This window comes from Carassius carassius, chromosome 14 (genome assembly GCF_963082965.1).
Source record: "Carassius carassius chromosome 14, fCarCar2.1, whole genome shotgun sequence".
NCBI classification, from domain to species: domain Eukaryota; kingdom Metazoa; phylum Chordata; class Actinopteri; order Cypriniformes; family Cyprinidae; genus Carassius; species Carassius carassius.
Window position 1 is genome coordinate 15580508 of NC_081768.1, and position 23614 is coordinate 15604121.

Consider the following 23614-nt stretch of genomic DNA (forward strand, 5'->3'; position numbering starts at 1 on the left):
AGATCCTATTATGATCATTGATGTTTTAGCTCTGTGATAGTGTGTTTTCACGTACAGTCCTGTAGGGGGCAGTTGTTCAACACTTAACTTCAACATCTTTTAGTTCATGTCTTTCAGTTCCACTCTCTTAACATTCCAGAGCTATGCCTGAATGCTTGTGTTTTCTAGCCGTAATTAAATGCTAGTTCCATTATGTCACTGAATAAATGCTAAATAATATATTTTGTCATAACCTCTTCACATGATAATTTAAGATGCTGTTTTTCTTTCATGTTGCTCTCTAAATTGTGGTAATAAATGCTTTTTGTCTTTGTCAAATGTTGTCCCTGCTTCATCTCTTGTAGTTCGAACTACAAAAATGTCAACTGCATTTTTTTCCCTTTCATTTTACAGGTAAGTGCAGAGGAGAAGAAAAACCTACAAGACAAGCTTATTGCCTCCAGTTATGGATTAAGTGGAACCAAAGTGGAAGAACATGATGTCTACAAAGTAAGTTGATTCTAACATTATAAAAATGATAGAAGCCTGAACAATTAGTAACTTTGTAAAATATGGCGTACTAGAAAGATTCATTTCAAATCATTAAATTAATATAAACCAAGTTAAAGTTTATAATGCATGTTCTATGACTTGTAAGTGTTTGTCTAAACTAGTATTAGTTATTTTTCTGTCTGTAAATCTTTGAAAATAAGCATAAGATGTAACACTTTAACATAATGTTTGTGCAGTAGATTTAGAAATGATTAAAGTATATAACTTATTATTTTTCTGTGTCAAAGGTGCCATTCCAGGATGCCCTGGATTTAGTGCGCACAAGGAAGGTCTACTTGCTGGCTGGAAATGCTTACATTCCCCACCATGAAATTGTCACGATTGTCCTTAATGACTTCCGAACAAGACTGTCCAAAGCACTTGCGGTACGTAACAAAATTAGAGCCCCTTCACAAAACAATCAGTGAAAAAAACAAAAAACACCCCACACTTAACATGTTTTCCTTCTCTAAAACTCAAAGGTTTCCTATTTCTTAAGGGTCCATGGGGTGTTATTGTAAGCTACAGAAACAGAGCTTGTAGTTCTCAGTTAGAGTTGATGGGGGAACTGCGTTAAGGTGGTCTCGGATGACTAGAAAGGTAACGCGACCAAGAGGTTATAGCAGTCATGAGATTGCTTTTTTTTTGAGGTGTGAAAGAGTGGGCGTAAGAGATGATAGTTTGGAGAGTCTTAACGTAAAGTGCTTGATGGCACACACTGAGAAGTCATGGGTCATTTTCACCCTCAGACGGAGATTAAAAGGCGGCTGGGAGATGGAGGAGGTCACAGGGAGGGTTGTTGGTCAGGAAATCAAAAGCAGCTTTTCTGTTAGCTCCTGCCAAGATTGCTGTAACCCACCACGGAGGCGTCTTGATTCCCCCACCGCCCCGACTCTGCCAAATGGCAGCAAAATGTGCTTCCCTGCGATAGGCTATTATCCTTTGAAAAACGACGCTTGTGTTTGTGTTCCTACCATTGAGTTTCTCCCCTTGCATCATATTTATAATGCATGTTAATGTAATGTGTGTCAAGATATTCCCAGCAGACGGCACACTGAAGGCATTTCATGCTTGACGTGAAGCATGAGCTTTGCTGCCTTCTCGTTGTCTTTTGTTCAGTAGCAAAAGCACAAATATAAAAATAAAAAAATATACAGGATCAAACAGGCTTTTATCTTATGGTTGGGCACTGTACTGGAAATGCTTGAAGAAATGTATTACAATATATACAGACATATGGGGCCAGGTCATATTTTATTTTTCTAAAGAAATACTTTTTATTTAGCAAGAATGCATTAAGCTAATCAAAAGGGACAGTAAACCACTTATAATGTGATAAAATATTAAAATTAAAAGCTGTACATTTAAACTTTACATTTTCACCAAAGAATTCGAAAAAAAAAAACATGGTTTTCACAGCACTGATAACACTATGAGGAAATGCTTCATGAGCAGCAAATCAGTATATTAGAATGATTTCTGAAGGATCGTGTGACACTGAAGACTGGAGTAATGATGCTGAAAAATCAGCTTTGCCATCAGGTTTTTTTTTTTTTAATCAAATAAATTCACAATTGGTGAGCACCAGTTTTCCATCAAGGTTTTGTTAAACATGAGTTCACCGGTTATTTCATTGAGGTTATGTATAAAATAACACTCTAAATATGAAGTGCAGTTTAAATATTTCATTCATCAGCAGAACGGTGTGGTGGCTGTTAAAGTAATAGCCGCCTGTTTGTCATCTTCACTCCATTAATATCCGAGATTCAAATGAGAGTTCCCGTGATGGTAAACAATGCAGCAACGGGTTTAATTGCTGCTATAACTGGAGAAATTAAAATCTGCACAGGATATAGGGAACAATAATAAATCGGGCAGCTTTGTGAACTCAGATTACTTAACAACATTAGTCTGCCCAGCTTGGGTTTAATTGGGCATTTTAATTGAAACTGGGGAGCGGTTGTGTTCGGTTGATCGCTGGTAAGTGGAGAAGAGACAGGCTTTGTGCATTTAGTGCTGGCATGTAGTATGCATAAATTTCCTTGTGCTTCTGTGATTGAACGTCCTTTGTGCTAGTTGAAGAAGGTTTTTAGGAATTGTGTTTTGTGCCATGCTGTTTCTGAGTTTTGTGTCACACCTGAATGTTGGGTATTATGATATGTCATAGATGGATGATGCAAAATTAAGAAAGGCTTGTCTCAGCATGTTAAATTATCTTTCAGCTTGGCAGATTTTTTTTCCCGTCATCAACATGCCATCTCGTCAAGGCTGGCCATCATTGTCAGTCTGCCAGGCAGTTGGACAGCTGGTGGGATGGATTTTATTTGGTGGAATGTCTTTAGAAAAGTCATTTAAATTATTATTTGGTAAGCTCTTGTCCGACCGAAGCGGAGAATAGACACTGCTAGTCAACAATCTCCCTACTGCCAGTATATTGAAGCTGTATAAGCCCGCGCATTAATCCATCGTGGCTAATGAAAACATATGCTGCCTGCACATTTTCTTTTTGATGGCATTCAGGATGGCCACGCTGGAAGAAAATGAAATGTGTCAATCTTCATATTCTCCTCGACTCCATAAATCAGGCCTGGAATGGGTCTTTTATGGTACTCCGAATCATTTCCAGTGAGATGAATTCAATTGCCTGGTTCAAAATTCTTTACCATGCATCACCTAGTTTAACTCTGAATGATGATTTAGTAAAGCTACCAATGACCAGTAATTGTTACATTTGAATATCTCCAAAAGTGAGAGTACGCATTCATTTTCTATGCGTTTTTTTTTTCCGTAACAATGTGTTTATTTTACGTATATTAGTTCACCCAAAAATGAAAATTGGGCTGTGTTTTACTCACCCCCCCAGGCATCCTAGGTGTATATGAATTTCCTCTTTCAGTTATATTAAAATATTTCAAGCTGTTTCATGGCGCTCAACGGGTTTTGCATTCCTTCAGTCGAAAGTATGCGAAATAAAAAGTGCCTTTCCATTAATAAAAAAAAGCTAATCTAGCTTGCGCTCACTGTTGTAAACTAAGCAGTTCCTGGAGAATGACATATGAGGATAGCGCTGCACATGCGCTGGTGAGTGAGCTGGTGAGGATCAAAAGAAGAAAAGTTTCCTTACTTGGCTTATATTAAAAACCAGTCTCCTCTTGGCTTATATCAAATCCTCTGACATTTCTTCTTTACAACTACTCCTATTGTACTTCTAATTAGTGATCATTGTTTTGTTTTGATCTCTCTGCTGCGTTTCTACTTGTCACTTCTGAAAAGCGCATGCGCAAACCTTTCCACATATGTAAATTCAATTAGATTTTCATTCTCAAGCTTGCAATTGGATTCGATTCATTACTGATTATTTTGGATATATATCAGGTACAGTCCATGCAAAAAAAAATAAAAAATTCTCAACTAATGCTGTAAAATAAACCTGTGCTGGTCATATAATTAGAATATCATCAAAGTTGATTTATTTCACTAATTCCATTCCAAAAATTTAACTTGTATATTATATTCATTCATTACACAGACTGATATATTTCAAATGGAAAATCCCAAATTCAGTATCTCAGAAAATTAGAATATTGTGAAAAGGTTCAATATTGAAGACACCTGGTGCCACAGTCTAATCAGCTAATTAACTCAAAACGCCTGCAAAGCCTTTCAGTCTAGGTCTGTAGGCTACATAATCATGGGGAAGACTGCTGACTTGACAGTTGTCCAAAAGACGACCATTGATACCTTGCACAAGGAGGGCAAGACACAAAAGGTCATTGCAAAAGAGGCTGGCTGTTCACAGAGCTCTGTGTCCAAGCACATTAATAGAGAGGTGAAGGGAAGGAAAAGATGTAGAAAAAAGTTTACAAGCAATAGGAATAACCCCACCCTGGATAGGATTGTGAAACAAAACCCATTAAAAATGTGGGGGAGATTCACAAAGAGTGGACTGCAGCTGGAGTCAGTGCTTCAAGAACCACTACGCACAGACGTATGCAAGACATGGGTTTCAGCTGTCGCATTCCTTGTGTCAAGCCACTTTTGAACAACAGACAGCATCAGAAGCGTCTCGCTTCAAAAAGGACTGTACTGCTGCTGGGTGGTCCAAAGTTATGTTCACTGATTAAAGTAAATTTTGCATTTCCTATGGAAATCAGGGTCCCAGAGTCTGGCGGAAGAGAGGAGAGGCACACAAGCCACGTAGCTTAATGTCCACTGTAAAGTTTCCACAGTCAGTAATGGTTTGCGGTGCCATGTCATCTGCTGGTGTTGGTCCAGTGTTTTCTGAGGTCCAAGGTCAACACAGCCATATACCAGGAAGTTTTAGAGCACTTCATGCTTCTTGCTGCTGACCAACTTTATGGAGATGCAGATTTCATTTTCCAACAGGACTTTGGCACCTGCACACAGTGCCAAAGCTACCAGTACCTGGTTTAAGGACCATGGTATCCCTGTTCTTAATTGGCCAGCAAACTCGCCTGACCTTAACCCCATAGAAAATCTATGGGATATTGTGAAGAGGAAGATGCGATATGCCAGACCCAAGAATGCAGAAGAGCTAAAGGCCACTATCAGAGCAACCTGGGCTCTCATAACACTTGAGCAGTGCCACAGACTGATCGACTCCATGCCACGCCGCATTGCTGCAGTAATTCAGGCAAAAGTAGCCCCAACTAAGTATTGAATGCTGTATATGCTCATGCTTTTCATTTTCATACTTTTTAGTTGGCCAAGATTTCTAAAAATCCTTTCTTTGTATTGGTCTTAAGTTCTAGTCTTAAGTCTTAAGCTGCCACTGGTTAATACTACAGTACATTACTGTAATATTGAAGGTTAAAATTGACTGATTTGTAGGCTATACAACTGCTAAAATTACACTTAATGATGTTTTTAAAATAATAAAGTCCCAAAATATATTGATGATTGATGTCTTTGTGCGACTGAAACACTGTTTGAGCGATTAACATTACATGAGGTGGGATACGGATTGTAAAGTTATACTCTTTCTTTTAACTTAACTTCGGATGTTTAGTCATGTTTATTTTGCTGAAACTGGTATTAATGTCAAAGAGATAAATTCACGTGCACCTCGCGCTGCTGTGCCTGTTGATTGAGGCGCTATAGCAATCTGTCACTCCACATTAAACAGCACCAAAACGGCATTTATTGTTTAAAAACTGCAATACAATGGACAGCATTTGAAATCATATTAAAAGTACCAAAGCACAATGCTTATTGTAATGTATTGGATGGGAAGTGCCCTTCAACGTTCCATCCATTAACTGAAAACAGGCTAGATTAATCGATTCTTGGGATTTAAGAATCAATATTTTTCCGTAAAAATAAGAATCAATTAATATCAAGATATTGAGAATTTTTAACCCAGCCCTAGTGTCTTACCCGATATACATCTATAAATAGATCTATAAATGATGCTGATCTGTGTCTGGATGGTGGAAATTGCTATTTTCCTGCTTATTCTCGTTTCATTGACTGTCTGATAGAGCTGAAACGATTAGTTGGCATTATCGAATATTTTGTTGTCAAGTAGTCGTTAAAGTCATATGATCTAATGTAAAAAGCCTGCAATAACGTGGTTTCACCAGTGTGGTGCTGTAGTGCGAGACTGAAATGCGGCTCTCCCGATGAAATTCAGAAGACAGTGCTTCAGAGCAAACGCAGCCGAATCCGAGGGTGCTGATCTCCGTTTGGATGATTATTCATATTTGTTGCACGTTTTTCTCCCAATAACAAAATAAACATCAAAAACTGACAGCGGTGAGAAGGCAGCAGTTTAAAAAACATATGATAAAAAAAAAAAAAGTGGATGTTTGCACGAGCTCTATAGTTCAGTACTCCAGTAGAGTCCAGTCACGTCAAGTTTATTTATTTAGAACTTTAGTACTATAGATAGCCTTAAATCAAGCTATCTGTGGGGGGAAAAAACACCTTTTATTAAAGGTATAGTTTGGTTTGCAGAGATCAAAGCTTGATCCAGCTCAGGACTGTTTTGATTATCATAACCCTGTATGAAAAAAAGTGTTTTAGGAGAGATTATGTTGTGAATATTAGATTATCCCAAAAATAAAATGTCTTATCACGTAACCTTTGTTTTGTTTCTTATCCATATGACCCACAAAAATATATTTAAGGTAATTAAATGATTAGATGGTTGAATAAGAGAGTTTCTCTGCCATCTCATTTTGTGTGTCAAATATATTTATTTGTATAAATTAATTGTATAACTAATTACATAATGACTTTCAAAAGCTGAAGTGATTACCTTTATTTATTAGAATATGTATAACCCAATATTTTAACTAATTGCAAAAGCTGAATAATCAATACATTTCTACTGATTAATCAGCGAAATAATCGATGATTATTGATTAATCGACCCAATAATCACAGCCCTACTGTCTGACAAACCTGCTGAAACTTGGTTTCTTTGGAAAGTTCCAAAGGTTCTCCCGGCAGGCAAGCTGGAACTTGCCAATTATGATTTAAAAGCCTTGCATCGTGTTCGGTTTTTAAAAGTGCGGTCACCAGCCAGCAGAATGAGGTGAAATACAAAGGTAGTCATGTAGAGTTAATTGTGTCCATGACGAACAAACAGAACGTCTGACATGGGGAGCCATTCTTAATCAAAGCTGAGCTGCGGCTTATGGTCCGACATTTAAAACGCTATTTCCATCAAAGTCAATGTAATTCCCTCTCGTTGTTCAAAAGTCATCATAGATGAAGGCTCTGCAAATATTCAACACCGAAAATAAGACCTCTAATATAATGAGACTGTCCATTGACGGAAGATTATTATTAGCCTGAGCCTTATAAAGCATGTTAGAGACTGCACCATCTGACTAATTCTTTTTCTGTCATCTTGGTAATTAGGTTTGGTTTAAACCTTCAGTGTTCTTGACTTTCACACTGTTCCTATGATTAATTTTTTATGTTCTTTTAAGGGCTCAATGATACTTTTTTTGTTGCTTGTCAGGCAAGTAGTTCTGTATTACAGTAGTTCACATTATGCAAGTATTCTGCCAGTGCTGCACAAGCTCATGTCACCAGGGTTTAAAGTCCAAAGTGTGTGTTACTCATCAGTTTCTCAGTAACTTTATGATTTTTTTTACAGGGCATGTGACGATGCGATACGTGCGACAAAAAATTTCTCAAATTCGTATTGAGAATCATTTATGAATCTGCTGTTGTCAACAAAAAGAAGCATTGAGGTCTTTTTGCGGGTTCTTCCAAAATAAAAACTGAGAAAAAACAAGTTTCATCAACATTCATAAATGTTAGTACTGTAATTTTACTGTTGTTCTTTAAAGTACAATAAAAGACAATAATGATAATAATAATTACAAGAGCTCTATTTATAATAATTATTATTCTTTTTTTAATGAATCATTCGATGTAACCGGATCTTCTTGAACCAGTTCACCAAATCGAACTGAATGGTTTTAAACTGTTCACGTCTCCAATACGCATTAATCCACAAATGACTTAAGCTTAAAACTTTTTTGTAATGTGGCTGACACTCCCTCGGAGTTAAAACAAACCAATATCCCGGAGTAATTCATGTACTTGGACAGTACACTGACTGAACTACGGTGAAGAGAGAACTGAAGATGAACACCGAGCCGAGCCAGATAACGAAAAAAAGATCGACTCATTTTGAGAGTGAGAAGTACTCGCACAGTGAGAAGATTTGTGAGTGTGCTTATCCGAAGCGCGCAAACCCGCGCCTCAGAATGCGAGCGAATATAAGCTCTCTCTGAAGTATTGTTTAAATGTACAAATTTACACAAACATTTTCAAAATGCCCATCTTGGTAAGTATCCTACAGCAGACATAGAACGTAGGCCTACTGGATCAGTGCATTCTCTTAAAGTTACAGTCTTTATATTAATCGAACAGCAAAAACAAAAAAATCACTCACTGCTCTTGATTAAAAAGCTTTTTTAACTTTAATAAAGAACAATCTTAAATTTATACAGTCAAATATGCGATGCTGTTTTACATTTGATTATTAAATATCTGAACCTAAAAACGAATGCTAGACCTCCCTAAAAAAAAAACCCCACTGAAAATCACGGTTTATTATTATTAATTTTTTAATCTATTGTATTTATTTGTGCTATTGCTCGTAGTTGGATTTTTCTCATTAAACAGAGCTAGTCCTAATTATGAATCTAAAAATATCAGTGGCCCCTCTGTGCTGTCTGATCTTTTGTTTTTACCTTGATTTGCAGGATTTTTACTTCCAAAACTAAACTTGACTGAAAGAAAAGGCTGTCTTTTACTGAACAGTAGAAGTTAAGTTTCACATCTTAAAATAGATACTGGCAATTTGGAGCATGCATAAATCTTTCATTGTTAGAAGTGTTTGTGAGAGAGGAAACTTTGACACAAGAGTTTAAGATATTTGAAAGTTAGATTTTGTGTTCATTGGAGAGTTATTACTTTAATTAATTTGGGGCAAAATAATATGTTTAATTAACTCTGTTTAAATATTTTGGAAAGGAATCAAATAAGTTCTGAAACATCTTTTTCCCTTAAGATTTTCCTTTTTTAAGTCTTTGTGAAACAAAGAGAAGCTATACACAGATACTGCAGACTGCTGGATGAATGCAGTTCTGCCATCTACGGATGGCGGAATAGGATTTAAATTATTTAAAAAATTCATTCATTCTCTAAAACTCTCATGTAAGTTGCTTTGCTGTTTCATACACACTACCATTCAAAATTTTGGGGACAGTAAAAAAAAAAAGTTTGCAGCAAGTTTGTTTGTGTTTTTGAGCATCAACACGCATACAGCGGTGCATTTGTCATATAAGCCATAAATGTGACGTCTTTTTATGCTAATATATCATCCATCATCATTTGTGTTTACATTAGATCCAATTAAACCAGATGATTTCACATACACCTTTTCAACCATGTTTTTCTCTTTCGACTGTCAAGTTGGCAGAAATGACTATCAATTTCTTTTGACTGAAATCACGGTGCATCTCTAATGACTGTATTTACTGTAACACAGTAATGTTATGCCTCCAATACCTTTGCTGTATTCATGTGATAAGATTGTAAATTGCCTCCAAAGATACTTACTTTTAGATTCCAGGTTCTTCGGTTTAATTTTGTGAAGTGTTTCTTTTTATCACCAGGTTGTGAAATATCACCTTGTCGCTAGGCATCACACACTTTTCCAAAGTAAAGCTTGACCTAATTGAGTGTCACCTAGGCAGAGTAGAAAAACACAAGCACTTCCGCTCTGCCTGCCAACAATTCAATTGAAGCTGTCAATCCAGAGCCCAATTTTATCCATTTGGTTGTAGCTGGTGTGTCTGGCTAGGGCTGTGGAAGTGCCGATGGATGGATGGACACATGCTGAAGAACATGGCAATGGCAAACTCTCAATCATGCTGGGTCCTTCCGTAACTAAAAGGCTATCTCGAACAGTTGAAGGTTTATTTTCCCTTGTCCTCTCGGGGTGATTAATGAGCAAGCATGGCTGTTGTGTGTCCAGACGAAGGGATGATGCATTCCTTGCTTCATTATCTGATCAATGCGGAGGGACTCTGATAACAACTTGAGTCAACAAAGCTTAAGGATTGGCTCAGATATATATTTTTTTTTGGAATGCAGTTTGTATCAGTGAGTTAAATAGCTTAATATGTAACTGTATCTTAATTAAGTATTTAAATAAAATTCCCTCATGGAAATTAATCAGTTGGCTTATAAATGAACTTAAATTAACTATATGCAGCCATGTGATAATGCCGTCTGCTAGTGCATTAAACAGTAAATTATAACAGGATTGTAAATGGATGGATAAATGCACTTTAATGATTTTAAATCAAACCTTAAGTGCAAATCAGCGTCTATTGTACTGCACACAAATATTTAACCATGCTTACACAAGACATTGCTGGACTACATAGAGTGCAAATGCAAAGTGAATGTAACCTGTTATTTTAAATTCTGTGGTCAAAGCTTTGTCAGGTCTTCAGATACAATAGCGGACTCCCCTCAGGCTCTTAATTATTGATTTATCATTCTTTTATAAGAATGCTACAGTAAATGATGTTATGGTATAGAAAAATAATATCCTAAACTACAAATGCACACAAATATTACAGCTCAACTGTTTCAGCATTAATAATATATTTATTACGCACCAAATCAGCAAATTAGATTGATTTCTTAAGGATCATGTGACACCGAAGACTGGAGTAAATGCTATGAAAAATCATCTCTGCCATCAAAAGAATAAATTACATTTTAAAATAGACCTCTTTAAGAGGTCTTAAATAGCTAGTGCCATTTCTTGAAAGTTTGAGCATTTGAAAAGTCTGCAGTTTTCTTGGTAGTCAAAGCAGTACATCCTCTTTCGAAATGTATTCGCACTGCAGGTAAAAAGGTTACAAAACGTTCTCTGCCCATCTAGTGTACCGGCCAAATAACGACACTGATGGGAAGCTAGAAAGGTTTTGCATTGTATAATGGCATCTAACTGGAGAGGCAGCACTCATGTCAATGAGGCCTTTTAAGCACTGTCTTATAACACCAAACATCTTGAGGCAGTGTGAAGAGAATTTACAATTAAAAACACTTCTGCTTCTATATTTTTAATTGTCTTTCAGTATCGCTCTAGACGTTCTACCCACAAGTTTGCAGTCCAGTGGTCTTGTGCTGTTGATTTATGAATGTGTAATGCCAGGCTGGAGATCTCTCCCACTCTGTGCTGTGCCAAATGTCCTGATGAATGCTGGAGGAGAGAGATGACCTCCTCGTGGGATCCAGATAACAAGATTGATTTGGGTTCCTTGTCGGCAAGTCTTGCCTGGGATGTAATGATGTGAGCGCTCCATGCATTTATCAAAGCTCCACTTGTAGTCTTGTCTTCAGTGTCTCCCCTCTTGCTTAAATGCAGAACACGGAGCGCTTTAAGTAGTTTCCTGTCTTTAGGGAAGCTGGGAGCCTTCAGGCATGTTTTGTACTAACGCTTCCTTAGTACAACAGCAATATTCGGTTAAAAAAATATTTCTGGTATTGGTCACAGGTGTCAGTTTCATGCCAGAGATATTATGAGAAACAGACGTTGACAATTAACAGGATTTTTATTTGTGTGATTTATTTTACTAATTGTTTTGCCTGTACGGTAGCTTAATTGTGAAAGAGTAATTGAGAAAGCATGATGCATGGAAATTAGCAAAACAGTTTAGTAGCGAAGTTAAAGACTTGTAAAGTTCCATTGGAAATATCAAACGGGTGAATGTTCAGGAAGATTTTACAATTATCCGCCTATCTTATATTTGTGCCAATATCCAGTATATGCATTTTGAAAGGAGCTCTTCATTAGATGATAATGTGTGAATTATTAATTTTATTATAGACTAGACTAACATTTAAATTTATTGCCTACATTTTATACTGATAATTCTCTATTCAAGCCTTGAGAGGATGTTAATGTGACATCGTTAAGGAATTGGAAAGTGGCAGCAAAAGTACAGTGTTAGGTCTTTCTCTTTTTGTGGAGGTGAAATGTTTCCTAGAAGAACGCTTCACACACTCGGTGCGCCTCTCAACACCGCCCACTCGTGAAACGTGGTTGTCGCTTGAATTTTTCAATTTTCCTCTCACAAAAAGCCAGGGTTTCTGAAAGGCACTTGAATATAAATATTTTAGGGTTGTAATTATTTGAGGGGGAAGCATTGATGTTTAAATATTTAAGGCTTCGTCTTTCAGTTTGCTGTGACAGTGTTTAGTGGGGCTCTCAAACTATCTTATTGCACAAAGTCTCAGACGTCTGTTTCAGCATCAGATTATAGCTCAAGTATGGATGGGTAATTGTATTTTCAGCTGTTTTATTAGCATCTTTATTTCTGCTTTGATGCAGGATCTACATGCTTGACATTCTTCACACTTCAGTGGAACAGTTAAGGATGAATTTGCCTTTTGTTGATGATAGGGTAGTCATATAATTTAGTTTATTTATTTATTTTTCACTCATAGTGATGGATTCAGCTTTAGAGATAGCATTAAGAATTGTATATTATTTCTCTGCTGTTTCAGAATAGGCCATAGGAATTTTATTATAGATGAAATTACTGTTTACCAAAGCAGAAAATGTCCAATAAGCTGTGCTTGTTGATATTGCACCATTGTACAAACTCTGAATATTTTCAAGTGACTGATTTAATTTCCACTGTGATAAATATTATAATATTATAAATTGGGACCATTTTGTATTTATTTCGAATGTATTTTGTATCTTAATAACGTATACAGGTCAATTATTATTAATTCAGTGATCACTGGCATCAAATTGCGCGCTGAAGTCTGTGTATTTTGCAGTAAAGGGCATATAGCAAGTCTAAAGGATGATTTTGAGTATTTATTTATTTTACTTTTATGTACCACATTTTCATTATTTAGTGGGGTGTTACACACTTATTGTTTTGTTCTTGTTTTGTCCTGTTTCAGAATTGACTTTTTGTCAATTCATAGATCCTCTATAAAACCCCGTTAAAATCAGCTGAAACATCTTGAGGAAACCTGATTCAATGTGTACACACTTTGTATGATTGAAATGACAATAAAGCCACTCTGACTCTAAATCACAAACAACTGGAAACATCAGGGGCCTTCGAATATTGTTATAGGCAATGGGGGCCTTGGAGTCAAGATTGAGAATCACTGCCCTAGACTTCAGCCTGTCTTCTGGTTCTCATAGTTTTTTTCATAAGTGAACATGTCAGATAGGCTTCATGGGAAATGTAAAATTGACCTCCAGTGAGACGTGACCTTTGAGTTTGCTCTCAGTCTGTTCATCCCTCAAGTATCTCTGGTCGCACATGGAGCGAAGGCCGCTGAACTGCACAGTGTAAGAAGGCTGGATTTGGATCACTGTTTGCTTTTCATATCAGACTGAATACATTTAAGGACAGAAGAGGATGATGTTAGATAAACACATTAACTTGCTTCAGTGCAAACTTTACAGTACATGCCAGTGTGAACAAAATACAGAACCCAGCACATCTTTTGAGTGACAAGTCTAGTAGAGTGAGATCAACGTGAATTTAAAATGGGAAAAATAAAGTGTCCAAGGGGTCAATATGTGATAACTGATTGAGTCAGTCGTAGTTTGTAACTTGTAGTTCAGTTTGTTTGGTTTATTTGGTCTAGACCAAAAAGTGAAATGATACATTTGGTTCTGATCCACTTAGCGTTCACACTGGTATTTTTGACAGTGAGCCTAAAAATACTGAACCTAAAGGCGTAGTGACAGTTCAAAACCTGATTGGTCAGGTTTGATGATGTTTTCGTGAAGGAACTTACTGAACACCCCAAACAAAAGTGTGTTCGACTTGATAGAAGTAATATTTTACAGATACATATCCATTTCTTTTGGTGTTAGTGTAGTGGCTATGTATGTTTATATAAAAGTTTAATTTTACAAATAACCTGTGTCTATATATATCATACTTATGCCACCCATACAGTATATGACAGTTATCAACTTTGTTGTCGCCAATATCAGTTCCAGTAAAAACACATTTCGCACTGCAGGGCTTAAATGTAGCGTCTGGGTGACATTACTGTTGGTACTTTTTTTACACAGTCTAATCAAGTCTTTATACATCAAATGCATATAGCTAAGCTGTTTGTATATTTTAGAATGGATTTTAGAGATCTTGCCTTTAAAAAGTTTGAAAACTCCTGCATTCATTTTGTCTTCCCAAGGCTGGCTGAAAGTCTTAGGTGATGGCAGCTGTGCATCGTGGCAGCAGTCATACAAAATTTCATAGGTTTCATCATGTCTTCATAAAAGAAAAATGACCTCTGTTCCAGTGTCCAGATGGCAGTACTGGTCTCCTCACAAAACGTGAAAGTTGAAAACCTTGAAGTGTCGCCCAAGTATCTTTTGTGTTGAAATACTTTGGATCCTTTTTGGAAAGTCAGTCAGTGATCTATGCGGACCGCAGGATAGTAAATGATCCTGCACCATGCATCAATTCACAGCAGTCAGCCGGTTGCCAAGTTTTAACGCCAACTCTGCAACTCTTCCTCTGTCTCTGAGCTCTGGTGAATTTGCATCGAATGACATTTTGCTGTAATGCTAACAAGAGAAGCCTGTGTTTTCAATCAGTCAGCTTGTGAAAGGCTCTTGAAGTCAGCACAGGTATTCTGTGGGAAGTGCCCGAGATTATTGTGCTTACACAGCAAGTGTGATTCTGGTCACCAAGGTTAGCGCTGAATTATTTCTGTCTGTCTCAAGAGCCCTGCAATGCTTATTAAGATATAAAGGTTGTCATTTTGGAGCTTGCCTTCGGGGTTAAAAGTTTTGCTTATTTTAGAGAACTCATTTAATGATTTCGATGTAAAGTAATACCTTAAATAAAGAGTCCAGCTTGGCAGCTGTTATAGGTTTCCAGTGTTTCTGTGGTTTTATTTCCTCAGGCTTTTTTTTGACGGGATGGAAAAGCAGAGGGCAACACTCCAGCTCACCTGTCACTCCTTAAAGCAAAATATTCCCATCCAAATGCTTTTAGCACTTGACAGGTATGAGTGAGCTCTCCAGACCACGCATTAAGCTGTATTTCATATCAGTGTGAAGTCTGTTGGTTCCAGGCCTTCTTACTTCTATTTCTAAACATTTCTAATATTTTGAGGGATGAAGCAAGCTTTTGGCTTGCTGTTGCAACGTTTGGTCCATCTAACATAATGCTGGAAAAACATGTTTAGTTATAAATTTGTAATATATTTGTAAAAAAAAAATCTCTAATCACAATCTTTTTTTCCCCCTTTTGTTTTTAGCATTTTCTGAAGCTCTGCCATTAATGCAAATGCTATGCAATTTTTTCCTTTTGTATTTGGATGCAGAGATTTCACTTTTAAAACATGGTTTGTGCCAATTCTGTTTTCATTTTCAAAACATTTTGAAGTTAAATCTTACACTGTAAATATTCTGCAATAATGCTCATTTACACTTTGTTACAGTGTAATTGTACATTATTGAATGAGTAATATGAATTAATTACATACACTTACAATATGGTCAGAGCTAGGATGAGGGTTTGGCTTAGGTTTAGTTGCATGTTATTAGGCATAATTTATTGTTATTACAATAGTTTGTCACCTGTGACAAGTACACTGTAAAAATAAAGTGTTACTGAAAATGAAACTAAAACCGTTCACTTAAACAACACAAATGTAGAAATTTTGAACGTTTTAGCAAAGGCAAATAAATGCTAAACTTGTTTTCTGGCAAATAAAAGCTAAGCTTGTTGTAGGAATGCTTTCATTTTTAACTAAATGTGTACAGTGCAATAATGCATGATTTATTTTGTTGGTTTTTAAAAAATTCTTCCTCTTATAAGCTGCACACTATCTGGCTCGTGTTAGACATGCATCCTGCATCTCTGTATCTTTGTTGGGCAGATTCCCCTCAGTGGTTCCAGTTAATCTTGTCGGTTTTGGTATTGCTGATTGCTTATCAAGATGCTGATGTCTCCACCAACAAAGGGGAGATGACTTTTGCGGCCTCGTTCCAGACTATGCTAATCCAGCACTCAATATGGCCTATCTGGGGATTTATGAAGGCAACAGTGGGATTTCTGATTTACGGCTTTACACAGATCCATCTTCAGGAACGCATGGAAAGGTCTGCTCAATATGTTATCATCGGATCCAAACGTTTAAAGCTCGGAGCGTGGTTGTTCAAGATTTAAGCAGCTTGCAGGTTGCTCAGAGTCGCTGGCCGTTCACATAAATGTTATTGTTGTTGTGAGCTTATGGGTTTTGAGAGGTTTGTCTTCTCCAAGGTCTTCTGTGCCACATAAAGACATTTAGGACATGAAAATTAAGCCATTCTCTCATGTGCTGAACCATGTGATTCTTTCATAAGGTCCGCTCTGAGTTTCTGCTCTCAGTAATGTATTTTTATAAGCTGCTTATGAAATTGTATGAAATGGCAGTCATCCAAATGCTCCCCTTTAAACCCAAAGCAGAGTTTAATATGAGTGCGAAGTGTGTGTATTTTCTCATCAGTGATCTTTGTCAACAACCTGCTCTGCTCAGTATGTCAGTATGCGCTGTACACACTGATAATCTTGTTAGATTGGCCTCTTGTGCTCATAATGCAGTGTGGTGGCTGTACCTTTCTTCTACTAAAGATCACCAGACTCCTTTCGCATAGAGATGGACTAAGCTGTTGGCGCTTTTGCTAACAAGCTAAATCTAGAGTGCCTGCCATTCCTCAGAGAGTCCAGCAAGCCTCCGTAGGACCTCAGTGATGCCAATTAGCCGCATCGTCTTCTCGCCATTTTGCATAGCCTCTAGCAGTGTGCACAAGGGCTATCTAGGAGTTAAAGTCCATGACAAGCATGCCTCTCAATTATTTCTTGTATGTTTCATCACAGTTGAATCACCATCTGGACCAGTCCGCTCATTAGCTTTTCCTGTCTGGATAATTTTACATGTTTCTGTTGCCAGCTCTTGAGTCAGTATGACATGTTCAGAGGGGAGATTTTTTTGAGAAAAAAAAAAGCAGTTTTTATTATTTCTATTGGTGAACAACAATTGATTTTGAGGTTTTAATACAACCTATTTTATTAAACTACAGTAAAAATAGTATAGAATTGTTTTTTATTTAAAGGGATAGTTCACCCAAAAATGAAAATCCTGTCATTATAGCTCACCCTCGTGTTGTTTCAAACGCGTAAGATCTTCGTTCATCTTTGGAATAGACAGCAACTACCACCATCAAGGTCCAGAAATGTGCATCATGGTACTCTTGTGAATGTGTGTCGAAGACCAAGAAAATAAGAAATTGTTGAATAAAGTTATTATTTTTGTTTTCTTTGTGCACAAAAAGTATTCTTGTAGTTATGGTTAAGCCAATGATTTCACATTTGCTATTTTAAGGGTGTCCTAGTGCCTTTCTGGGTCTTGAATATTTCAGTTGTGTTGCTGTCCATACAGGGTCAAAAAGCTTTGGGATTTCATGAAAATTCTTAATTTGTGTTCTGAAGATGAACGAAGATCTTACATGGTTTGGATTGACATGAGGGAGAGTAATTAATGACAGAATTTTGTTATTTTTGGTGTTTAAAACCGTTGTGCTAACTTGTGCTGGTATTTTTTAATAATAATTTAAAATAAAACTAAAATGATTGTCAGTGTTTAATGCATGGTTATTAGAGTTGAAGCGTTTAATACAGATACAGTGTTTTTTTTTTTTCTTACTCTTGACATTCCTACCTTGAACGAATGTGTCTTTTCAGGTTTGTTCAAACCTTGACATTGGGTAAATGTACTGCAGTATGTATAATATAGACGTGTCTACAGAGTCATTGCTTTGCTCTTTTCTGCTTATCTCTGAAGTGACACCAGCTGAAGTAAATTCATTTTCATATCAAGCTTAAAGCTTCAAGTTGGCATGTTTGATCAGTTTCTTTTCTGTCTCAGCAGCCTGTCAGCCGGTGATGTTGTATCCAAACATAAATGGAAAGTTAGCAGATATGCTCTGTTTCTGTATGAAAGGACACACTGTACAGTATTTGCTCAGCTGGAATGTAAAGATGTTCTTGCATTACTTGTTTCATCCTGATGGGGGAGTTGTCTTTCCAATTCTCCCTTATTTGTCTCAGCAGGCATATTTTTTTTCCGACATCTGTTCCCTAGTCATGTGTCTTAAGCAACCAACATGATAATCAGTTAAAAAGGAAGTCTCGCCATACTATCCACAAAGTGTTTAATTTGTACACACTGCATTTCTGATTTGTTAGAGTCAAGTGACAGAAAATGAACAAATTAGGTTCTAGTTTTAAGGGGACAGACATGAATTATATTCTTTGAGATGTCTCGATTTCCATAACTATTAAGAATCCCTTTCAAAGAAGATAGAGATGCTGCAATTATCTCCTCATGGAGAAATTCCTGTGCATTTTTTTTGTCAGTATAGCAACACTATAACTAATGACATTGCTTTAATCCAGACAGAAAGATGCTAAGCATATGTTTAGCTGTGAATAAGTAAAATATTAGTGAATCTTACTGTTTCCTTTGGTACCAAGAATATTTCTAAACCACCTGTTGGTTTATGAATAAACATGGCCTAATTGTGCATGTAATTTTGTGTGTAAAAATATATATAAATATATATATATATATATATATATATATTTTATTAGAGCTAAGTTGCATATTTGTAATGCCTGTTTTAGTGAAGTCAGTGTAAACTCATTTGCCTCATAGACCTGCTGCCAGATGTTTCTGGTTCTTAATTTATTCTTTTGTTCTCTATTGCAAACTGTTTACTTGAATATTTGCTTTAAATAGCTTTTAATTGAGAACTACTTAAAAGCTATACTCCAGTGTTACTTTTTAATAATTATGTGCTGTGGAAATTCAGTTTCATGATTTCAATTGCAATTATTATCAGCTATTGATTTTGGGATCCCTGAACAATCTCCTCAAGTTTAATTCAGTTGCTATAGAGCAGGGGTGCCCAAACTCGGTCCTGGAGGGCTGGTGTCCTGCAGTTTAGATCCAGCCCCAATTAGACACACCTGAACCAGCTAATCAAGCTCTTACTTGGCATACTAGAAACTTCCCGGCAGGTGTGTTAAGGCAAGTTAGAGCTAAACGGGGCCGAGTTTGGGCACCCCTGCTATAGAGAAAAGTCTTTATAATGGTGATCATGTGGCAATGTATTGCACAGTGCCATATGTTCAGGAACACTGTGAAGAGAAGATGTGTAGTATGAACTTTAAGGTACACTATTGGTTGCTCTGCATATGTTATCAGTTATGTATCAGTTATGCATATGTTAAAAGTTTAATGTACTTGCCTGTCTTTACCCATGGGATTGCATTGAGTTGCAGTAGTGAAGTGACGAGTGTGACCTTGTGAAAATCACATCAGGCTCCAATCTAGCTTCCTATCAGTGTCTTATGTACCTGACAGGCTCAACTGAAAGTGATTGTCATGCTCAGGAATGGAAAAAAGTGACCTGGCTCAGGGCCACCTCCACCATGCCCCTCATCTCTCTGTCGGCTCTCCACAGCGCTGCACACTGACCCTCAGCAGGCCGGCCCTCTATGCCACTTTCCTGCTTCTGACTTCTATTTCCTGCCAATTATCTGGATTACCAACATGCCTGTTTTGGCGTAATGACTGTGCCTCATTTTCTCTGCCGTTAGTGAGCCGTCGTGGCTGATGTGTGTTGCTGTAATGGCTTCTCATGGACGTGGAGGACAGATAGGAGACATTACTGGGAGTGTCTTATTAAATGAGCATGAAATTGAAAGCTGCTTGCCATCTGACAAAGACTTTGTGCTGAGCTTTTATCTCCGACGACGTGTAGTTGGGTTTCACTTGATAATACAAAAGGATAAAATGATTCCTCAAAGTCTTCTTTATGGAGTTTGTTCCATGTTTTCAGATTTTCAGAAGCGTCACAATTGCATAGAAAAAAGACAAATACAAAGATAAACGAGTACGTTCCTGGATTTTTCATATTCTCAATGCTTGAATTTTACAAAAACATCAAATCACCTTTTACTATATTAAGGTCTAGAAAGGATGATAGTGGAACATGGTCTGTCTTGGTCATGACTTATAGTCTGTTAATTTCGACTATTTGTAAAAAATATAAACAAGTGTGTTCTCGGAGCAAGAAGTACAGGGCTCCACCAAAAATTATTTACACATGATTTTTGGGCAAATTTGTGAAAAAAAAACTTTATTAATAATCTTTATCTTTGTTATAATTTTTTTGCTAGTGATTTTTATACAGCTTTAATTCTTAAATTAGACAATTATAAATACTCATTCACAAGGTATTCTTGCATTTTTTAAAACTCTCATCAATGATAGCCAATGAGAATTTTTATTAGTGATTTATTAAATCTGCAGCCTTTTAAAATGTATCTAAGTTTGCAGTTTGGTCCCCCAATAGAGATAATCAGCCCCCAAAATTTGGCAGTGCTAGAGATAATTACCATAGTTGGATGGATAGATAGATAGATAGATAAATAAATAGATAGATGGATGGATGGATGGATGGATGGATGGATGGATAGGAAAATAAAAAAATTGGTCAAGCAACCTCCATTGGCCCACTTTTTTTGCACTGCTGAACTTTTATCCTTTTTATTCCTCTAAATCCATGAATGTCGTCATTGATAATTGATACATCTGTTTTAATGAAACATTGTCGAGGAGTTGGACGGTGGATGATCTAGTTTTAAAGGTTGTGTGTCAGTGGTCATTGGACTGGAAAGTTTGCTGCCTACGCTGCAGTTTGTCAGCGTCTCAATAGCTTGATCATCCTCAAACCTCTGCGTCTCTTCATCATTGTCTCCGTTTTGCTTCAGTTAACAGATATCCTGCCACTTTAGCACCAGCGTTGATTTATGATCTTGTGCTGAAGAGATTTAAAAAAATTATTTACTGAAAAAAAACCGAGATGTTTTTGACACTATTTCAACTACTAAACACTTTTTTTTATTTTTTTTATTTTGTGTTTATCATTTGGTTTGTAAGTAATGTTTCTATTATTTATCTTTTGGCCATTTAAAAGACTTTCAGCTTATTGGGTACCTTTTATTACCCCAGGAAAATTATTCATTATTCAGTCCGTATAAATTCACAGTTCATGCTCTAGTTATTGACCTTTTGAATTTATCTTTACTGCACTGCTGTAAGAATTACTTTAACCTCTGACCCTTAACATATGTAACATTTTTTTCCCTTCTAGATGACTGCACGATCCCTGCCGGCGGTACACTCTGATGAACGACTCCAGCCTCTTTTGAGCCACCTCAGGTAATTGATGCCATTGGAAAATGTTAATCTCTTGTGATGTAAAGCTATATTCTACATTCTTTATTATCGCATTGTAATTATAACAGCAGCTTTATGAAAGCCAGGTGTTTTATTCAGAAATATCCACATGGGACTTTTCTTTTTTGTTTCTTAAAAAATAGTAGGAAAAACATTTATACAATAATCCTTAGTTATTGTTTGCAATTTTCCTGGCCTACTGAGGACGGATCAAACGGTCCACTCAAGGCCAGCCGGTACCCAAAGTGACTCAAGACTGCTTTCCTTTATCTCTCACAAGTGCTTTCATTCAGTCTCTTTCATTAATGCTCTTGGCACAGTCCCATTATGATGCACCAAGGGTCTTCCATGTGTGAATCTGGTCTTGTGTTTTGGCTGCAGCCCAGCGGGGGTACCAGTGTAGATTAAAGCTGGCCCTCTCAGCCATTGGCCACTCCGCTTGCATGGACGACTGTGTTGCTTGCAGTGAAGGGGAACAATGGCAGCATTCCCAGCAGTCAATTAATTTGCTTTTTGATGGACTGTGAATGAGAGCATTTTAATTGGATGTGTCTTTAGAGGGGACAGTTGGGGCTGCAGAGGATTGGCTAGTAGACTCTTTTACTTTCTGTCAGTACTGGGCAAGCCAGATAAGAGGGTGTGAAAGGCCGGCGTGGAGTGGAACAGTGAGGGAGTATAGAGGAATGGGAGAACAGGGCCTGGAAATGCTTAATTATTCATACTATCACACAGGGCCTCAGCAGATGTGCCACTGTTTGGTGGAACCAGACCAAAAGGAATCCGCTTCTCTGCACCAGTCCCATTTTTGTATGAGCTTCTCATGAAGAAGTTCTGTAGTATTTGCCGTCATCATGACTTCAGCACTTCTGTTACTGGATGTCAGTGGATTCAGTAGAACAGTCTGTGGCTTTGTGATATAACAGGGCTGATGCACAATTGACGTTTACTTTTTCTGTTTACGCTGTGAGCATTACTGGGAGTAAGAACTATAATAAAAATAAATGCTAATGTTCAAAAATAAATACAGTAAAAACTGTAATATTGCGGAGAATTAGGTCTATTACAATTTAAAATAACTTCTATTTTAATACATGTTAAAATGTAAATAATTCCTTGATGGCAAGGCCATTTCAGCTGCCATCACTCCAGTCATCCAGTGTCACGTGATTCTTTAGAAATCATTCTTATATGCTGATTTGTTATTATTACTTTGTCCTGTTGATTAATAAAAAATTCAAAAGAACAGAATTTATTTGAAATATAAATACACATTTTGTAAAATTACAAGTCTTTTGTGTCATACTTGATCAATGTAATCCATCCTTTCTTGAATAAAAGTATACAAGTTTGAGTGGTAGTGTATGTGTTCCAGTAAAAAAAAAAAGAGGAATACTTCTCTATTTGCAAAGTTATCTCATGCAACATTCTTTATTCTTGCACACTCTGTGCTTTAGGCCATTTCATTTGTTCTTATGTTTTTTTTTACTTTTTTTTCAGGCAACATCATTCTGAATCAATATTTGTGTCTCGTTTCCTACATTTGGTCAAGAGTAGAGGGTGAATGTGTTAGGGATACAATGGTCTTTTTGACTTTTTTTTGCCACTTTTTTGCCACTATATTATGAATGTGAGATGAGGGCATAACCATCTTTGAGGAAAATGTGGAACTTATTATATAAAAGTTGCTTTAGTGGGCTAAAACTTGCTCCCCCACAAACTCTAAAATTGGCTCCAAGTTTCTGCATCTTGCAGAATCTGTATCAAGGTATGCGTTCCACTTGCAGTGTTTTGTTCCTCCACCAGAAAACAGGAGGGCATTTAAATAACTAGCCTGTTAGTCAGTGTTCTACTCTGACCTTGTGATTTGTCTTCACTGTGATTGGCTCTCATCATTTGTTCCCTTATTCTTTTGTTGTAGCCATGCCTATGTGGGTCAGGACTACAGCATTCAAAAGAACATCGGGAAAATTTCTCTTGAGCAGATTGATGCGGTAAGATGGAGTTGCATTAATTCTTTAAAATGCTATTTATATGCAAAGTAAATGATTTATTTAAATAATTTGTGCTGCACAGGATTTACTGGGACTTTTACAAATGTATTGGGTCTCAGGAGAGTGCCCTTCACTACTTGCTTTATATTTGGCTCTTGATACTTGTGCACATTTTTATATTTTCCTTTCCCTGAATTCTCAAGTTACTAGGACATTGAGCATGTCCTACTTTGGTGGTT

At 36.9% G+C, this 23614-nt stretch overlaps 1 protein-coding gene across 1 annotated transcript in view; it reads left to right on the forward strand.

Annotated features, from left to right (window-relative positions):
- Positions 1-23614, forward strand: part of LOC132157139 (DNA primase large subunit-like) — a 52806-nt gene that overhangs the window by 1908 nt on the left and 27284 nt on the right. Inside the window, exons 6-9 of the mRNA XM_059566334.1 lie at positions 394-489; positions 780-917; positions 21299-21366; positions 23303-23375. Of these exons, the coding sequence (XP_059422317.1) occupies positions 394-489; positions 780-917; positions 21299-21366; positions 23303-23375 (375 nt within the window). The remainder of the gene's footprint in view (positions 1-393; positions 490-779; positions 918-21298; positions 21367-23302; positions 23376-23614) is intronic.